The sequence below is a fragment of the Podarcis raffonei genome, chromosome 8 (genome assembly GCF_027172205.1).
Source record: "Podarcis raffonei isolate rPodRaf1 chromosome 8, rPodRaf1.pri, whole genome shotgun sequence".
In the NCBI taxonomy this organism is placed as follows: domain Eukaryota; kingdom Metazoa; phylum Chordata; class Lepidosauria; order Squamata; family Lacertidae; genus Podarcis; species Podarcis raffonei.
The window spans coordinates 33991358-34003503 of record NC_070609.1 but is presented as its reverse complement, the minus strand read 5'-3'; the positions used below and the strand labels follow the sequence as shown (position 1 = coordinate 34003503).

Here is a 12146-nt window from a genome sequence, read left to right as displayed (position 1 = left end):
CTTTCTGGTATATAAAAGGTGTTCCGAGAATCTCTCTCTTTCTACCTGCCTGCTTGGGGTCTAACTCTTTTTTTACATCCTCTGACCCAGCTAAAGGCCACAGGATCCTAGCCCACAAATATTGATGGTTAAGTATTTTATTCCAAAATGCTACATGTGCCATCAAACTTAGAAATTCATTTTCACAACTAGATGGCTCCAAGTCAGGAGGCTAAATTTTCTGGAAACCTAGGTTTGCTCGGCACAACAAAGCCACTTAAAAGAAAAAGAAAAAACAAGCTTTCTGCAGTCAAGAAAACGATGCACTAAAAGTGTGAGATAAACGACTGATTAAAAGGAAGGCATAACACCATCACACAAGCAATTCAATCACAATGAATGTCCATTGTCGTATAACGTCCCTGAAAACAAATCAGAATGTTTGCTCAATAAAAACCAGACACCGTATCACCTCCACATAAGCATTGTGTAGACAAATCAGGATGAATGCTCAATGTAGAGGCCATCTGGAGACAATATCCATATTAAGTTCTAATGGTACTATACTGCAATATTACATTTCTTCAAATGCCACAGTTATCTATATGAAGAGAATAATATACCTTGAATGAAGCAAATGAATGATATACCTTCATTTCATGTATAATCTTGAGTCTTTTATTACTGGTTATGCATTACTGTCTCACTAGGTTCTGATTGAGCAAATGTGAACCCTAATTAGATTCCCCAAGTTGTTAACACTGGGAAAGTTTTGCATCTCCGTTTTGTTGCCTTGGAACAACCGCCAGAGCCCTGCATGTGATGTAGGGGTAACCTAGCATAGTCTTGGGTTAGGCCTGTCTGGGGATTCCTAGGGCTGCGTTGTGGTTGAGAAATGAGGGACAAGCCCCAGGGAAGAGAAAGGAGGTAGCCCAGGAATAGTATTTCTACATCTCTAGCAAACCAGCTGTTTGTGTGCAGTTGCAAGGGGCAGCTACATCCTGAATAGAGAGAGTGCAGAAGTTCACCTGGCAGCATGTGAAGGGCTGTGGAGCCAGGAAACTTCCCCTCCTCAAGTGACAGTGGTTCTCTGAACTGTTCCACAACCTGTCCTTCAAATCTGGTATCAGGGGGAACTGGGTCCTCCTTTTCATGGCAGAAATGAAACATGCAGACCAAGGATTGGATGATCCCAATGATGAGGATAATAAAAATAGTAACACTTAACATCTGTATAGCACCTTCACATGTACTCTCTCTAGCTGTAAAGCTTAGCAACAGCTCTGTAAGATATTATCATACCCCATATTGCAGAGGGGGGTACTGAAGCTGAGAGAAAGTGACTAAGGACAACTAGTCAGTTTGTGGCAGAGGCAAGATTCAAACTGGATACTTCTTGATTCATAGTCAGGCTCTTAAGCCACTACACTACACCAGCTCTCTACAAATAGGCCTGGGGGATAAATTTGGGTCTGGCTTGCATTTTAATGCAGAACTCCATAAGTTGTGCTTATTAAAACAATGTGTAAATAAAAATACAGCTATTCTTCAAAATTCACACTCCTCTGAAGCCTAACACAGTTCTCCAACCAAATAATGTTTTAAAAATGTGTATGTTAGGGGAAAGTGTGCATAAAATGCATACATTAAGGAAAATAACATACAAAAAATGCATTCAGGGAAATTGCTTGCAGAAATATGGTTAAAGAAAACTCTGTATAATTAGGAGGAATTAAACTGAAATTCTCATAAATTTGACCTTCCCTAGTCATAAGACCACTTTCCTCCTCCAGGGGCAGTTTCCTATTAAACAGTTGGCATTTTAAAAAATGTTCATGGGGCACCAAACAAACAGTCATGAAAATGAGCATTCATGCTATGCTGAAAAAAAATATTAAAACTGGAGGCAGACAACTGTTGGCAGAAGCAGCAAGACTGATGGAATACATCACCATTCAATTTGCTGGCCTTGTGCCTGTCAAACTGTGTGTGTACACACATGGCATGTGTGCAAACTGGTCTGGAGCTGTAGGAGGGGAAAAACAGCGGATCCTGGTTCTAAGGACTGTCTGCAGGCAGCCAAGCCCTAGAACCTGCATCTCTCTGTGTTGGCACAGGACATTTTGCCAGTCAAAGCCAAGCATCCCTTGCCACATCCCCCAGGGCCCTGCAGTGGAGCTCTCTGTTTGCCCTCTGTCAGTCGTGGGGAGCAGGGTCTCTGCCGGAGGCTGGCTTCCATGCTGCACCTGCAGTGTGTCCCCAGTGCACTGAGGCCCAGGAGTCGCATCCTTTTCCACCAGGCTCCATCTAACTTATCCTTTCCGTGTACAGTCCAGAAGTAGTTCTGCACGAGGGTCTTCTTTGCTCGGCTCCGCAGCTGCTTCTTTGCTTCCTTTGTTTTTCTTTTTGAGGCTTCTTAATGAAAACAGTCAAGAGAAAAACCAGGCAGCCTCCTCCTCCTCCTCCTCCTTGTTCTAGACTGTGGACGCATCCTCCAAGTCAGGGTTTTCTGCCAGGTGGAGCTTTTGTCTGAGGTGTCTTATTAAGGAAAAATGGAAGGCAGCTAAGCTATGGTGCCCGCCCCCCTTCTTCTCTGCAGACATACCTTTTCACTCTGATGCTGCTTCTCTTGGGGAGAGAGAGGAGGAGGGAGCCGGGGGGAATCTCCTATTTAAAAAAGGAGTAGCTGGACTATTCAGCCTTGCCTATCTGCCACAGGGGGATAGACCACTTCCTCCCTGTACCCCCCCCAGCACCCCACCCTTCACCCCCCCCCATTGCCTCTGCCCCCAGTCCGCCTGGGAAATGGCTTGGGGATTCGCACACTGGGCACCATAAGGAGGATACATGGAGTTGCTGAGTTCTTCCAGCTGCAAAAGCAAAAGAGAGTCAGCCACAAATAAACACAAGGAGCTCTTAAGAGGAACTTCTGCAGTGGAAATAAACTAGGGCCACACTAAGCAAGGTGATGAAGCGCTGTGATAGGATCATCCCCCTCTTTAGATTTTGACAAATAGCAGCTTCTGGGAGAAGGCAGTGATAAGCAACAGGGGTGCAGATGCTGAGTGAATGTGTATGGTGGTGTTTTTAACACACACACGCACAAAACCCTATGTTTCAGATAAAGATGCCTCTGTTAAGGGAGAAGCCAGAGGGATCTCCCACTGCCACCTCTGTGGCTGCCACTTGCCAATATTTAAAGAGAGGGGATATCCAATATGTCATATTCCCTTATTTAGCCTGCAGGTACTTTAAAAATGGATCAAGATTAAGAAAGTTAACTTGTTTCCTAAAATGCAGAAGAAAGTCCCATAGATATTGCACCAACATGGAGAAAGCTCTATTGCAGGGTTTTGGAACTGGATCTGGCCAGGAGGCTGGATGGACCCTTATCTCCCCCATAGGCCAAGCTTGATAGGCAGGCCAGTCAATCAGCCGACATCACAACGATGTCAGGGATCCAGTTTTTGTCCATGCAGACGATCAGCTCATTGGTGGGGCTTACAGAGTGCTGCTCACAGAACACTGCAAGTCCTGATGATCAGCTGGATCACCAGTACCTGCAAACCTCTTCTGTCTCAGTCACACCTTTACCTGCCCAACACCTGATCAGGTATAGGGCTTGGCCAAAACCACCAGACTGGCCATAAATATTGGAGGAGCACAGAGCAAGGTCTCCCCCAGCAGGCAGATGAGTGTAAATTTGCCAGTAAGTAAAAGATTGATAGGGACACGGGTGGCGCTGTGGGTTAAACCACAGAGCCTAGGACTTGCCGATCAGAAGGTCGGTGGTTCAAATCCCCATGACCGGGTGAGCTCCCGTTGCTCGGTACCTGCTCCTGCCAACCTAGCAGTTCGAAAGCACGTCAAAGTGCAAGTAGATAAATAGGTACTGCCCCGGCGGGAAGGTAAATGGTGTTTCCGAGCGCTGCTCTGCTTCACCAGAAGTGGCTTAGTCATGCTGGTCACATGACCCGGAAGCTGTACGCCGGCTCCCTCGGCCAATAAAGCAAGATGAGCGTTGCAACCCCAGAGTCAGCCACGACTGGACCTAATGGTCAGGGATCCCTTTACCTTTAAAAGATTGTTACCTATCACCTGCAAATGCACCCTACACACGGACTGAGTAGTTGGGATGTCATGGATGCTCATAAACTTCTCAGGGGCAGAGGCAATTATATTTTAAGTATGCTGGGTTTCCATAACAAAGGCATATGCACCCAAACATGTCTTGTGCTGGACAATATTTGTGACTTGGGCTACATACACACTATATATTGTAAAGGACATCCCCCCAACTCAAAGAATTCTAGGCACTATGGTTTACCTCTCACAGTCTAACAATTCCCAGCAACCTTTAAACTACATTGCCCAGAATTCTTTGAGGGAAAGTGTGTGCTTTGGATGTGTTTCAAAGTGTATGCAGCCTGAGCTCTTCAGTTCTGGGCTGAACAAGGAGGTGGGAGAGGGCGAGAGTCTCTCAGCCAGAAAAGGGATTCCAGGATTCCTCACAGCACTCACATTTGTCAGCAGCTGATCCAGGTTCCTGTCGGCCACCGTCTTCTTCTGGTCCTCGGCAAGTTCCTCCACGTAGACGTCCAGGCTGAAATGCAGGCGAGCCAACTTCTCCTGCATCTCCCGAACGTGCTCCAGCTGCTCAAAGGAACATTCCTTCCCTGCGTTAGTTGAGAAAAAGAACACCAGCATTATTCCATGGAGCTTCTAGGAGATGCCACCCCCATTTCCCCTGCAGGGAGGACCAGTTAGTAGGTGAGGCTGAGAGAGTTTAATTCAGCTAATTGCACTTGCTAAGCAAAAATTCGAATTCAGGCCTTGCCGTTCCCCATCCAGCACCCTGCATATTACAACACACCACCCAGAAACAGATATTTCTGAGATGTTTTTCTTCCTCGGAACTCAAGGGCCAAGGAATAACCGAAGCGCTTACCAAAAGCCTGCAGCTTTCCCGAATGGAAGTCGTTCAAGAGGTTCAGGAGGCCCCCCTCCATCTCATACACATCCGAGACGTCGGTCAGGAACGAGTGCTGCAGAGGGGTCCCCACAGCTGCTGTGGCAGCGCTGCCTCCGGGCTGGGGAGCTCGGGGCTTCTCCTTGTTTGCTCTGCATTCGGACAACAGCAATAAGAAAAGGTGATGGGCGGGGTGGGAAAGGGCAGGAAGTCCGTCTTCCTTCCTCAGAGCACAAAGGAAGCCAGAGACGGCCTCCAAGATTGTCCTCAGCATCATTTCCACTTTCCTTGCCAAGGAGTCAGGGCTCTGCCAACGCAATGGCCAGTTGGGCATGCAGGGGTGGAAACATGCCAAAATCTCTCCTTCGAGGGCAGCCTCACCTCCTCCTATGGAAGTTGTGGGGGAGAGCTTAGGGATCGCCCACCCCAAATTATTAACAGGGAGGCATTGGGGTGATTTTTTTCCAGGGAAGGACAGAAAGTTGGACAGCTAACTGGATAGGAGCAGAGCCTTTTTCTTGTATGCGGACTTCTCAGCAGCTGACTTCCCCATAAATGCTGCTAGAAATTGTGCTATATCATCACCCCGGCCACTGGACATTGATCTGCTTACCCACAACTTTAAAGCAAAAGTTCTCAGCCCAGAACTTTCAGCTCAAGAGACATCTTCCTTCCAACTCCCTCCCACCTCCCACACACCAGGCCACAAGACCTGGACTAGGAAGTCAAATCCTTTTGCTTTGTTTACTGTATAAAGAAATGCCATTGACTCAAGGCCACAGCCTAGATTCCACCCAGGCACCCATCTGGCTTGCTCTAGCAAAGGTCTCCTTTCATTTCAGTGAGGCCTGCTCCAGAGGACATTGCTCACAGCACTCAATCGTGTCCATCTTCCCTACTGCCACCCTTAAGGGCAGCCCCAAACTGGAAGCCTGGGTCCCCTTTGCCTTGGGTTATAATTTGGGGAGAGGTGTCATTTCAAAGGGAAAAGAGGTGGGCTCTCGCTAAGGGGAACGGACCTTAGGTAAGCTGTCGCCAACCTGGCTGGAGCTGGTGGGAGTTGTAGTCCCAAGCATCTGAAGGCTGCCTTAAGACACTGTGGGGTGGAGCAAGGACCGCTTGTGACTTTAGCAAGGCATAACCAAGACACTGTAATTCTTCATACTCCCTGTTTTTGACTGTGCGCTGTTTGCTACTGCAAGGAGATGCTGAGATAGTTTTATTCAAAAGCAGGGTTGCCAAGTTTTTCATTTTCAATAATGTTTCCAGGGGCTAAGTGCCTCTAAGCATGTGCCGAGTGCCCTCCTTTTGTGAAGGCAGACAGCTTTTTTAAAAAACAGATCTATTAATTTTCTCTTACTTAAAAAAATTATATCCTGCTCTCCCCCTACGGAAAAAGTCAATCAAAGCAGCTTAGAGATGTAAAAAAGCAACAATGATGCAACCATTTAAATGCAAATCATCAAACTCAAAGCAGTAGCAAAAAACAAGAAAAGGGTGCCTCTGGGCAATGGCAAAATGCCTTTCTCTGATGGAAAGCAGCTTGGTTTAAAAAAATTAATAAATCAGCATAAGGTTAAAATGTCCTTAAGCATGCATGGAGTGTCCAATTCCGAACAGTCCTATTTAAAGGTAGGAACACAAACATAAGCTTTAAAACACCTCCTCCCCAGTTCCACATCTTTCTGCTTGGCAGTGGCTAGACACATGAAATTCTAGCCAGCTGGGCTCTGGGTTCAAATCCCTCCCAGAGGAAACCATGCAGCTCTGCCCCAACCTTTGGCTGACCTCTTGAACTTGGCTCTTTGCTTTGGCGAAGGGAGATGAGGCATCCCTAGGGAGAAAGAGGTGCTCTTGCTCGAAGGGACTGGCAGCTTGCGGAGAGCACTGGCTGGAACTGGCTGGGCTAGGTGGGCTTTGGGACTTTTCTTCTTCTTCTTCTCCTCCATCCCGGAAGCACCAGGTCTCTCTTAATCACACACCGGAAACCGCTCAGGGGAACCAAGAATGAAGCTAAAGATAAGCTAGAAAGAGATAGCAACAGCATATTGGTGGCTTTCAGTCATGAACGTAACTAGATGGATCCTCCAGTGCTCCAAGGCAGTCTACTTCTGAACATCAGGTGCTGGGACAAACAACACGGCAGTGGCCAGTCCCAACATGCTCTGCAGGAGAGCTTCCATAGAAACACAGGAAGCTGCCTTATACCGAGTCAATTCCTTGGTCCATCCAGCTCAGTAGTGCCTGCACTGACTGGCAGCAGCTCTCCAGGGTTTCCGGCAGGGGCCTCTCCCAGCCCTACCTGGAGATGCCATAGGGCATTGAACCTGGGACTTTCGGCAGGCAAAGCTGATTCTCTGCCACTGAGCTATGGCTCTTGCGCCTTCCAAAGGAATCTGGCTCGCCTTCAGTGAAAATAAAAGGCTGGAAAAGATATTCTTTATTATTATTTTAAAAAACCATTTCTTCATCAGAAAATTGTAGGGTGTACAAAAGTTTTAATAAAACTCTTCACACAGCTTGCAAATATTTTTTTATAACCCCAACGGTAAACAAGACGATAAGAGACATATAAATATGTCTTCCTATATACATAGATATGTAAGCCTGTCATTGCACAGCAGTGGCGTAGCGTGGGTTGTCAGCACCCGGGGCAAGGCAAGTAATTTGCGCCCCCTAACCCGTGGATTTTAGCACTCGAGTGCGAGCGCGCCCCCCCAGATGTTGCGGCCGGTGCGGCCGGCCCCCCCTGCACCCCCACGCTACGCCACTGGGGCTGGGGGCGAGCGAAGGAGCCAAGGACCCCCCCCCAAAGGCTCAGCAGGAATTTATTAAATTTATTATTTGCGGAGCCCCCGCGGGCCGAGGCAGCCGAAGCCCCCTCCCCTCGGGCGCCTCCCCGCCCCCTCCTCTCCTTGGGCTGTAGGTGGAGCCCGCGCTCCGAGGCGCTCCAGATCCGGGCTTGGCGAGAGCCTCTCCTCCTCCCGGCTGGGTCCGGGGGCTTCCAGCCGCGCTCCGTCCTCGCCCCCCCCCCCCCCCGCGGCTGAGACTTGCGCTGAGAGCCGGAGCCAGCGGCGCCCCCTTCCGCCGAGAGACGCTCGGCCGCCCGCCGGCTTCCTCTCGGAGGGTTTTGGGGAGCGCAGGGCGCGTCGAGGCCCCTCGGAGCTCTCCTCCCTCCCAGTCGGCAGAAGCAGCCGCCGCCTGTGGCTGGGCTGAGGGGATGGCGTCGGCGTCGGGGTGCGGAGGCTGCCGGTGCCCGGCCAGGCGTCGGTGGCGGCGTCGGCGCTGCTGCAGCGGCTGCTCCTCCTGCGAGCAGTGAGTGGAGCGCAGCCGCAGCGGCAGTGGCGGGGGGGTGGGCGCGCCCGCTAGGGCGCAAGGCTGGCGGTGGCGGCGGGGAGCCCGGCGGAGGAAGGAACTTGTCCCTTCCCTCTGGACTCGCGCCCCCCCCCAGATGTTGCGCCCGGTGTGGCCGGCACCCCTGGCACCCCCCACGCTACGCCACTGTTGCACAGCACCCATTGAAGGATTCATCACAATCCTGGATTTGCAGGAAGTTGTGGTGGGGTAGGGGAGGAAAAGAGAAGGCAGGCTGTACAACAGCATGACAATGGCAAGGGAGTGAGAAGGGAGGCACACTGAGAGGGGAAGCAGTTTTGTCAGGTGTTGCAAGGCCAGGGAGCGTTCTGAAGACAGCAGCCCATTCTGTAACCAGGACCAGAAATAGACTTCCAGCACTTCCAGACTTCCTCTTCCTCACGTCCCATCTCCAACCCTTTGAATCAGAGGTGGGGAACTGGATCTAGCAAACAACAGCAAAGGTTTGAATAAAGAACCTTCCATACAATGAAATCATTGAGAGCTCCTCATCCTCTCTCTCACACAAAAGAGTCAGGTGAGGAATAGAAGGAGAAGTTTGAGTATAGAGAGAAGGGAGAAACACAGAAGGGAAATAGTAGTTTTAAACAGCAGCGCAGGTCTGAATAAAGCAGGGGTGGAATGAAGCAGAGCAGGGGATGGTTATTTTAAATAGTGGCAGAGGTTTGAATAGAGTGAGTCAAGGTGACATTAAGAGGGGTGAAGCAGCAGATTAGAAAAAGGTTTGAATACAGCAAGGAGGTGGGAAGGCTCTGTTGTGTTAGCTGCTACGATGCACCCACTTCTGCTACTTCTCCTTATTAAAACAGCTTCATTTTTTTAAATAACAACCCCCAGTGTCTCTCCATCTCTGCTTCACTTGAGCCTCTGTCATCGTTAAAACCACATTTTTCTACCTCCGTGTCTCCAGCCCTGCTTTACTCACATTTCTGCTGTTGTTTGAGTACAGTGAGAACTGTGTAAGTACAACATGAGAACACTTTCTGACTGTTGCTATTTTCAGGTAGGATTCAGTCACACACTGGCAAATCCAGGTTGCACAGATTTTTTTTAATGTTCAAGCACATCAGTTTTGATTCTTTCCCCCCCTCCACAGAAAAGATTGTTTTGGTGATAAGAAAAGTGATGGAGAAAATGAACAGGAAGATTTTGGGATAACATTTGCTCAATGCAAGATTGTACAACCTTCCCACAAACAAATCAAGGTGATTGCTCAGTAAATCTGGATGCGGCCTAAGTCTCTACTGTCCTCCCCTTCAAAAGGACATCGTGCATGGGTTGTATTACCCCTGGAGTTTCTCATTACTTGGAGACAATAATATGAGAAAATGAGGTGCTGGGTGTTTTTGGTTCAGTGGAGATACCTAAGTACCCTTCTTAGAGTCATAGAATTGTAGAGTTGGAAGGGACGCAAGGGTCATCTAGTCCAACCCCTTGCAATGCAGGAATCTCAGTTAAAGCATCCATGACAGAGCACTATCCAATCTCTGCTTTAAAAACCACCAAGGAAGGAGAGTCCACAGCCTCCCGAGGGAGGCTGTTTGACTGTCAAACAGCTCTTACCATCACAAAGTTATTCCTGATGTTTAGTCAGAAACTCCTTTCTTGTAACTTGAATACATTGGTTTGGGTCCTATCCTCTGGACAAGGTGAAAACAAGCATGCTCCATCTTCCATGTGACAGCCCTTCAGATATTTGAAATGGCTATTATATATCCTCTCATACTCCTTTTATCCAGGCTAAACATTCCTCAACTGTTCCTTCTAAGACTCGATTTCCAGACCGCTAATCATCCTGGCTGCCCTCCTCGGCACACATTCCAAATTGTCAATATCCTCCTTAAAACTGTGGTGCCCAGAACTGGACACAGTATCCCAGGTGTGGTCTGACCAAGGCAGAATAAAGTGGTATTATTACTTCCCTTGACCTGGACACTACTGTTGATGCAGCCTAGAATAACACTGGCCTTCTTCACCACACTACCAGAATATACAACCCAGAAAATGGCATCGCTGATCAGCGTTGGGGCTACGGAGAGACAGCTTCAGTCCCCACCCAGCTACAAAGCTCACCAGGTGGTGTTGGGAAGATGTCTTGCTTGCTTAGGCTAACTTAGCTCTCAGGGTTTGTTTTGAGAATAAAATGAAGATGCATGGGCGTAGCCAGGAGGGGCAGGGGGCAGCTGCTCCCCCAATCAATACAAATCAATACAAATCAATACAAATCTGAGGTTCTGTCCTCCTCACAGAAGCCTGCCCCCCCCAAAAAAAATCCTGGCTATGCCCATGTGAGGGTGGGGTAAGTATTTTACACCCCTTAGCTCTCCGTATAGTAAAAGCTATGGTTTTCCCAGTAGTGATGTATGGTAGTGAGAGCTGGACCATAAAGAAGGCTGATCGCCAAGAATTGATGCTTTTGAATTATGGTGCTGGAGGAGACTCTTGAGAGTCCCATGGACTGCAAGAAGATCAAACGTATCCATTCTTAAGGAAATCAGCCCTGAGTGCTCACTGGAAGGACAGATCCTGAAGCTGAGGCTCCAATACTTTGGCCACCTCATGAGACTCCCTGGAAAATACCCTGATGTTGGGAAAGATGGAGGGCACAAGGAGAAGGGGACGACAGGATGAGATGGTTGGATAGTGTTCTTGAAGCTACCAGCATGAATTTGACTAAACTGCGGGAGGCAGTGGAAGACAGGAGTGCCTGGCGTGCTCTGGTCCATGGGGTCATGAAGAGTCGGACACGACTAAACGACTAAACAACAAAAAGCTCTGTGTAAGAAAACTAAGGTAGAATTTAAATTGATTCCATAAATAAATGTGTTAATATTGCAGAAGGGACATCTTGAGAAGGGGTGGTAATCCTTCCTCCGCCCAGTTCTCCAAAGCTGACTGCTCCCTGGTGTTCCAGCCCTTGCTCTGTTATGGCACATGGTCCCATCAGGGGCACCTCTTGATTTATCAGATGTCGGTCGGTGCGGGGGTGGGGGAGTGATGGGTGCAAGGGCTCCTTCTCTAGCAGTAGCTGCTGGGGTTGTCAACTGCTTGGGTGAGGAGGACTGGTTCTCCCGCTATGAGAAATGCCCTGTGCATCTCATTTAGGTAACAACACTAAACGCTGAATTGCTAATTTGAACCCTCCCTGGCTCATCGACCTTCTATTTTCGCTCTTGCATCACATAAGGAGCTCACATAAATAGATCGATAAACAAGACCGTGCAGAGGAGGCGGCGATGATGCAGCGCCTTAACAAACAGCCCTGTCTGGCTTCTAAGAAGAGGTCGCTGCCCGAGTAAAGAGGTCCGGGGCGAGAGAAGAAAAGGTCTCGCTCTCCGCCGGCAATCTTAAAAGGCCGGTTAATCCCACCCACCGCCATCTGCCAGCAACAAAAGATGCCACCGCCAATGTTCCGATTTGGAACGCTGATTCCTCGCTCCGCGTTCCAAATCAGAACGTTCTCCTCGCCGAGGTTCCACGCCCCCCCGCCCCCACTTCGCACCGCATGGGGTGGAGGACGCGCTGCGGAGACACTGACCTCTGCGGCGGAGACGGGCCACGGGGGACGCTCCCGCGGCGGCTGCTCTTGCTGCTGCGCGCCAGAGAAGCGCCGAGCGCGCGCGCGCGCACTCCCTCTCGGAGAGGCGGTGGCCAGGCAGGCCCCTCCGCAAAGGGGCTTGTGGAAACGGCGGCTCGATCCTCAGGGTCCACTCCGCTTCGGGTCGGCTGCAGCTGGTTTCCCCGGGCTGGGGCGGAGGGAGGCTTGGTGGCAAGAATGACATGCCCTCTCGCTGGATCCGACGCTGCTACTGCCTTCGTGGAC

General features: G+C 49.5%; 1 protein-coding gene across 2 annotated transcripts; it reads right to left on the bottom strand.

Moving 5' to 3' along the window:
* Positions 1 to 65: 65 nt before the first annotated feature.
* CCDC28B (coiled-coil domain containing 28B) lies at positions 66 to 12137 on the bottom strand. 2 transcript variants are annotated; one of them, XM_053399121.1, is made up of 6 exons: positions 11826 to 12137; positions 6737 to 6972; positions 4928 to 5100; positions 4501 to 4655; positions 2827 to 2849; positions 66 to 2508 (listed from the first exon to the last, which is right to left on the bottom strand). In XM_053399121.1, exons 2-6 carry the CDS (start codon positions 6895 to 6897, stop codon positions 2454 to 2456), a joined length of 567 nt encoding a protein of 188 aa, XP_053255096.1. In that variant the 5' UTR covers positions 6898 to 6972; positions 11826 to 12137; the 3' UTR covers positions 66 to 2453. The 2 variants fall into 2 exon arrangements, with proteins under 2 accessions (XP_053255096.1, XP_053255095.1); XM_053399120.1 differs by having other exon boundaries at positions 11862 to 12136.
* Positions 12138 to 12146: the final 9 nt, after the last annotated feature.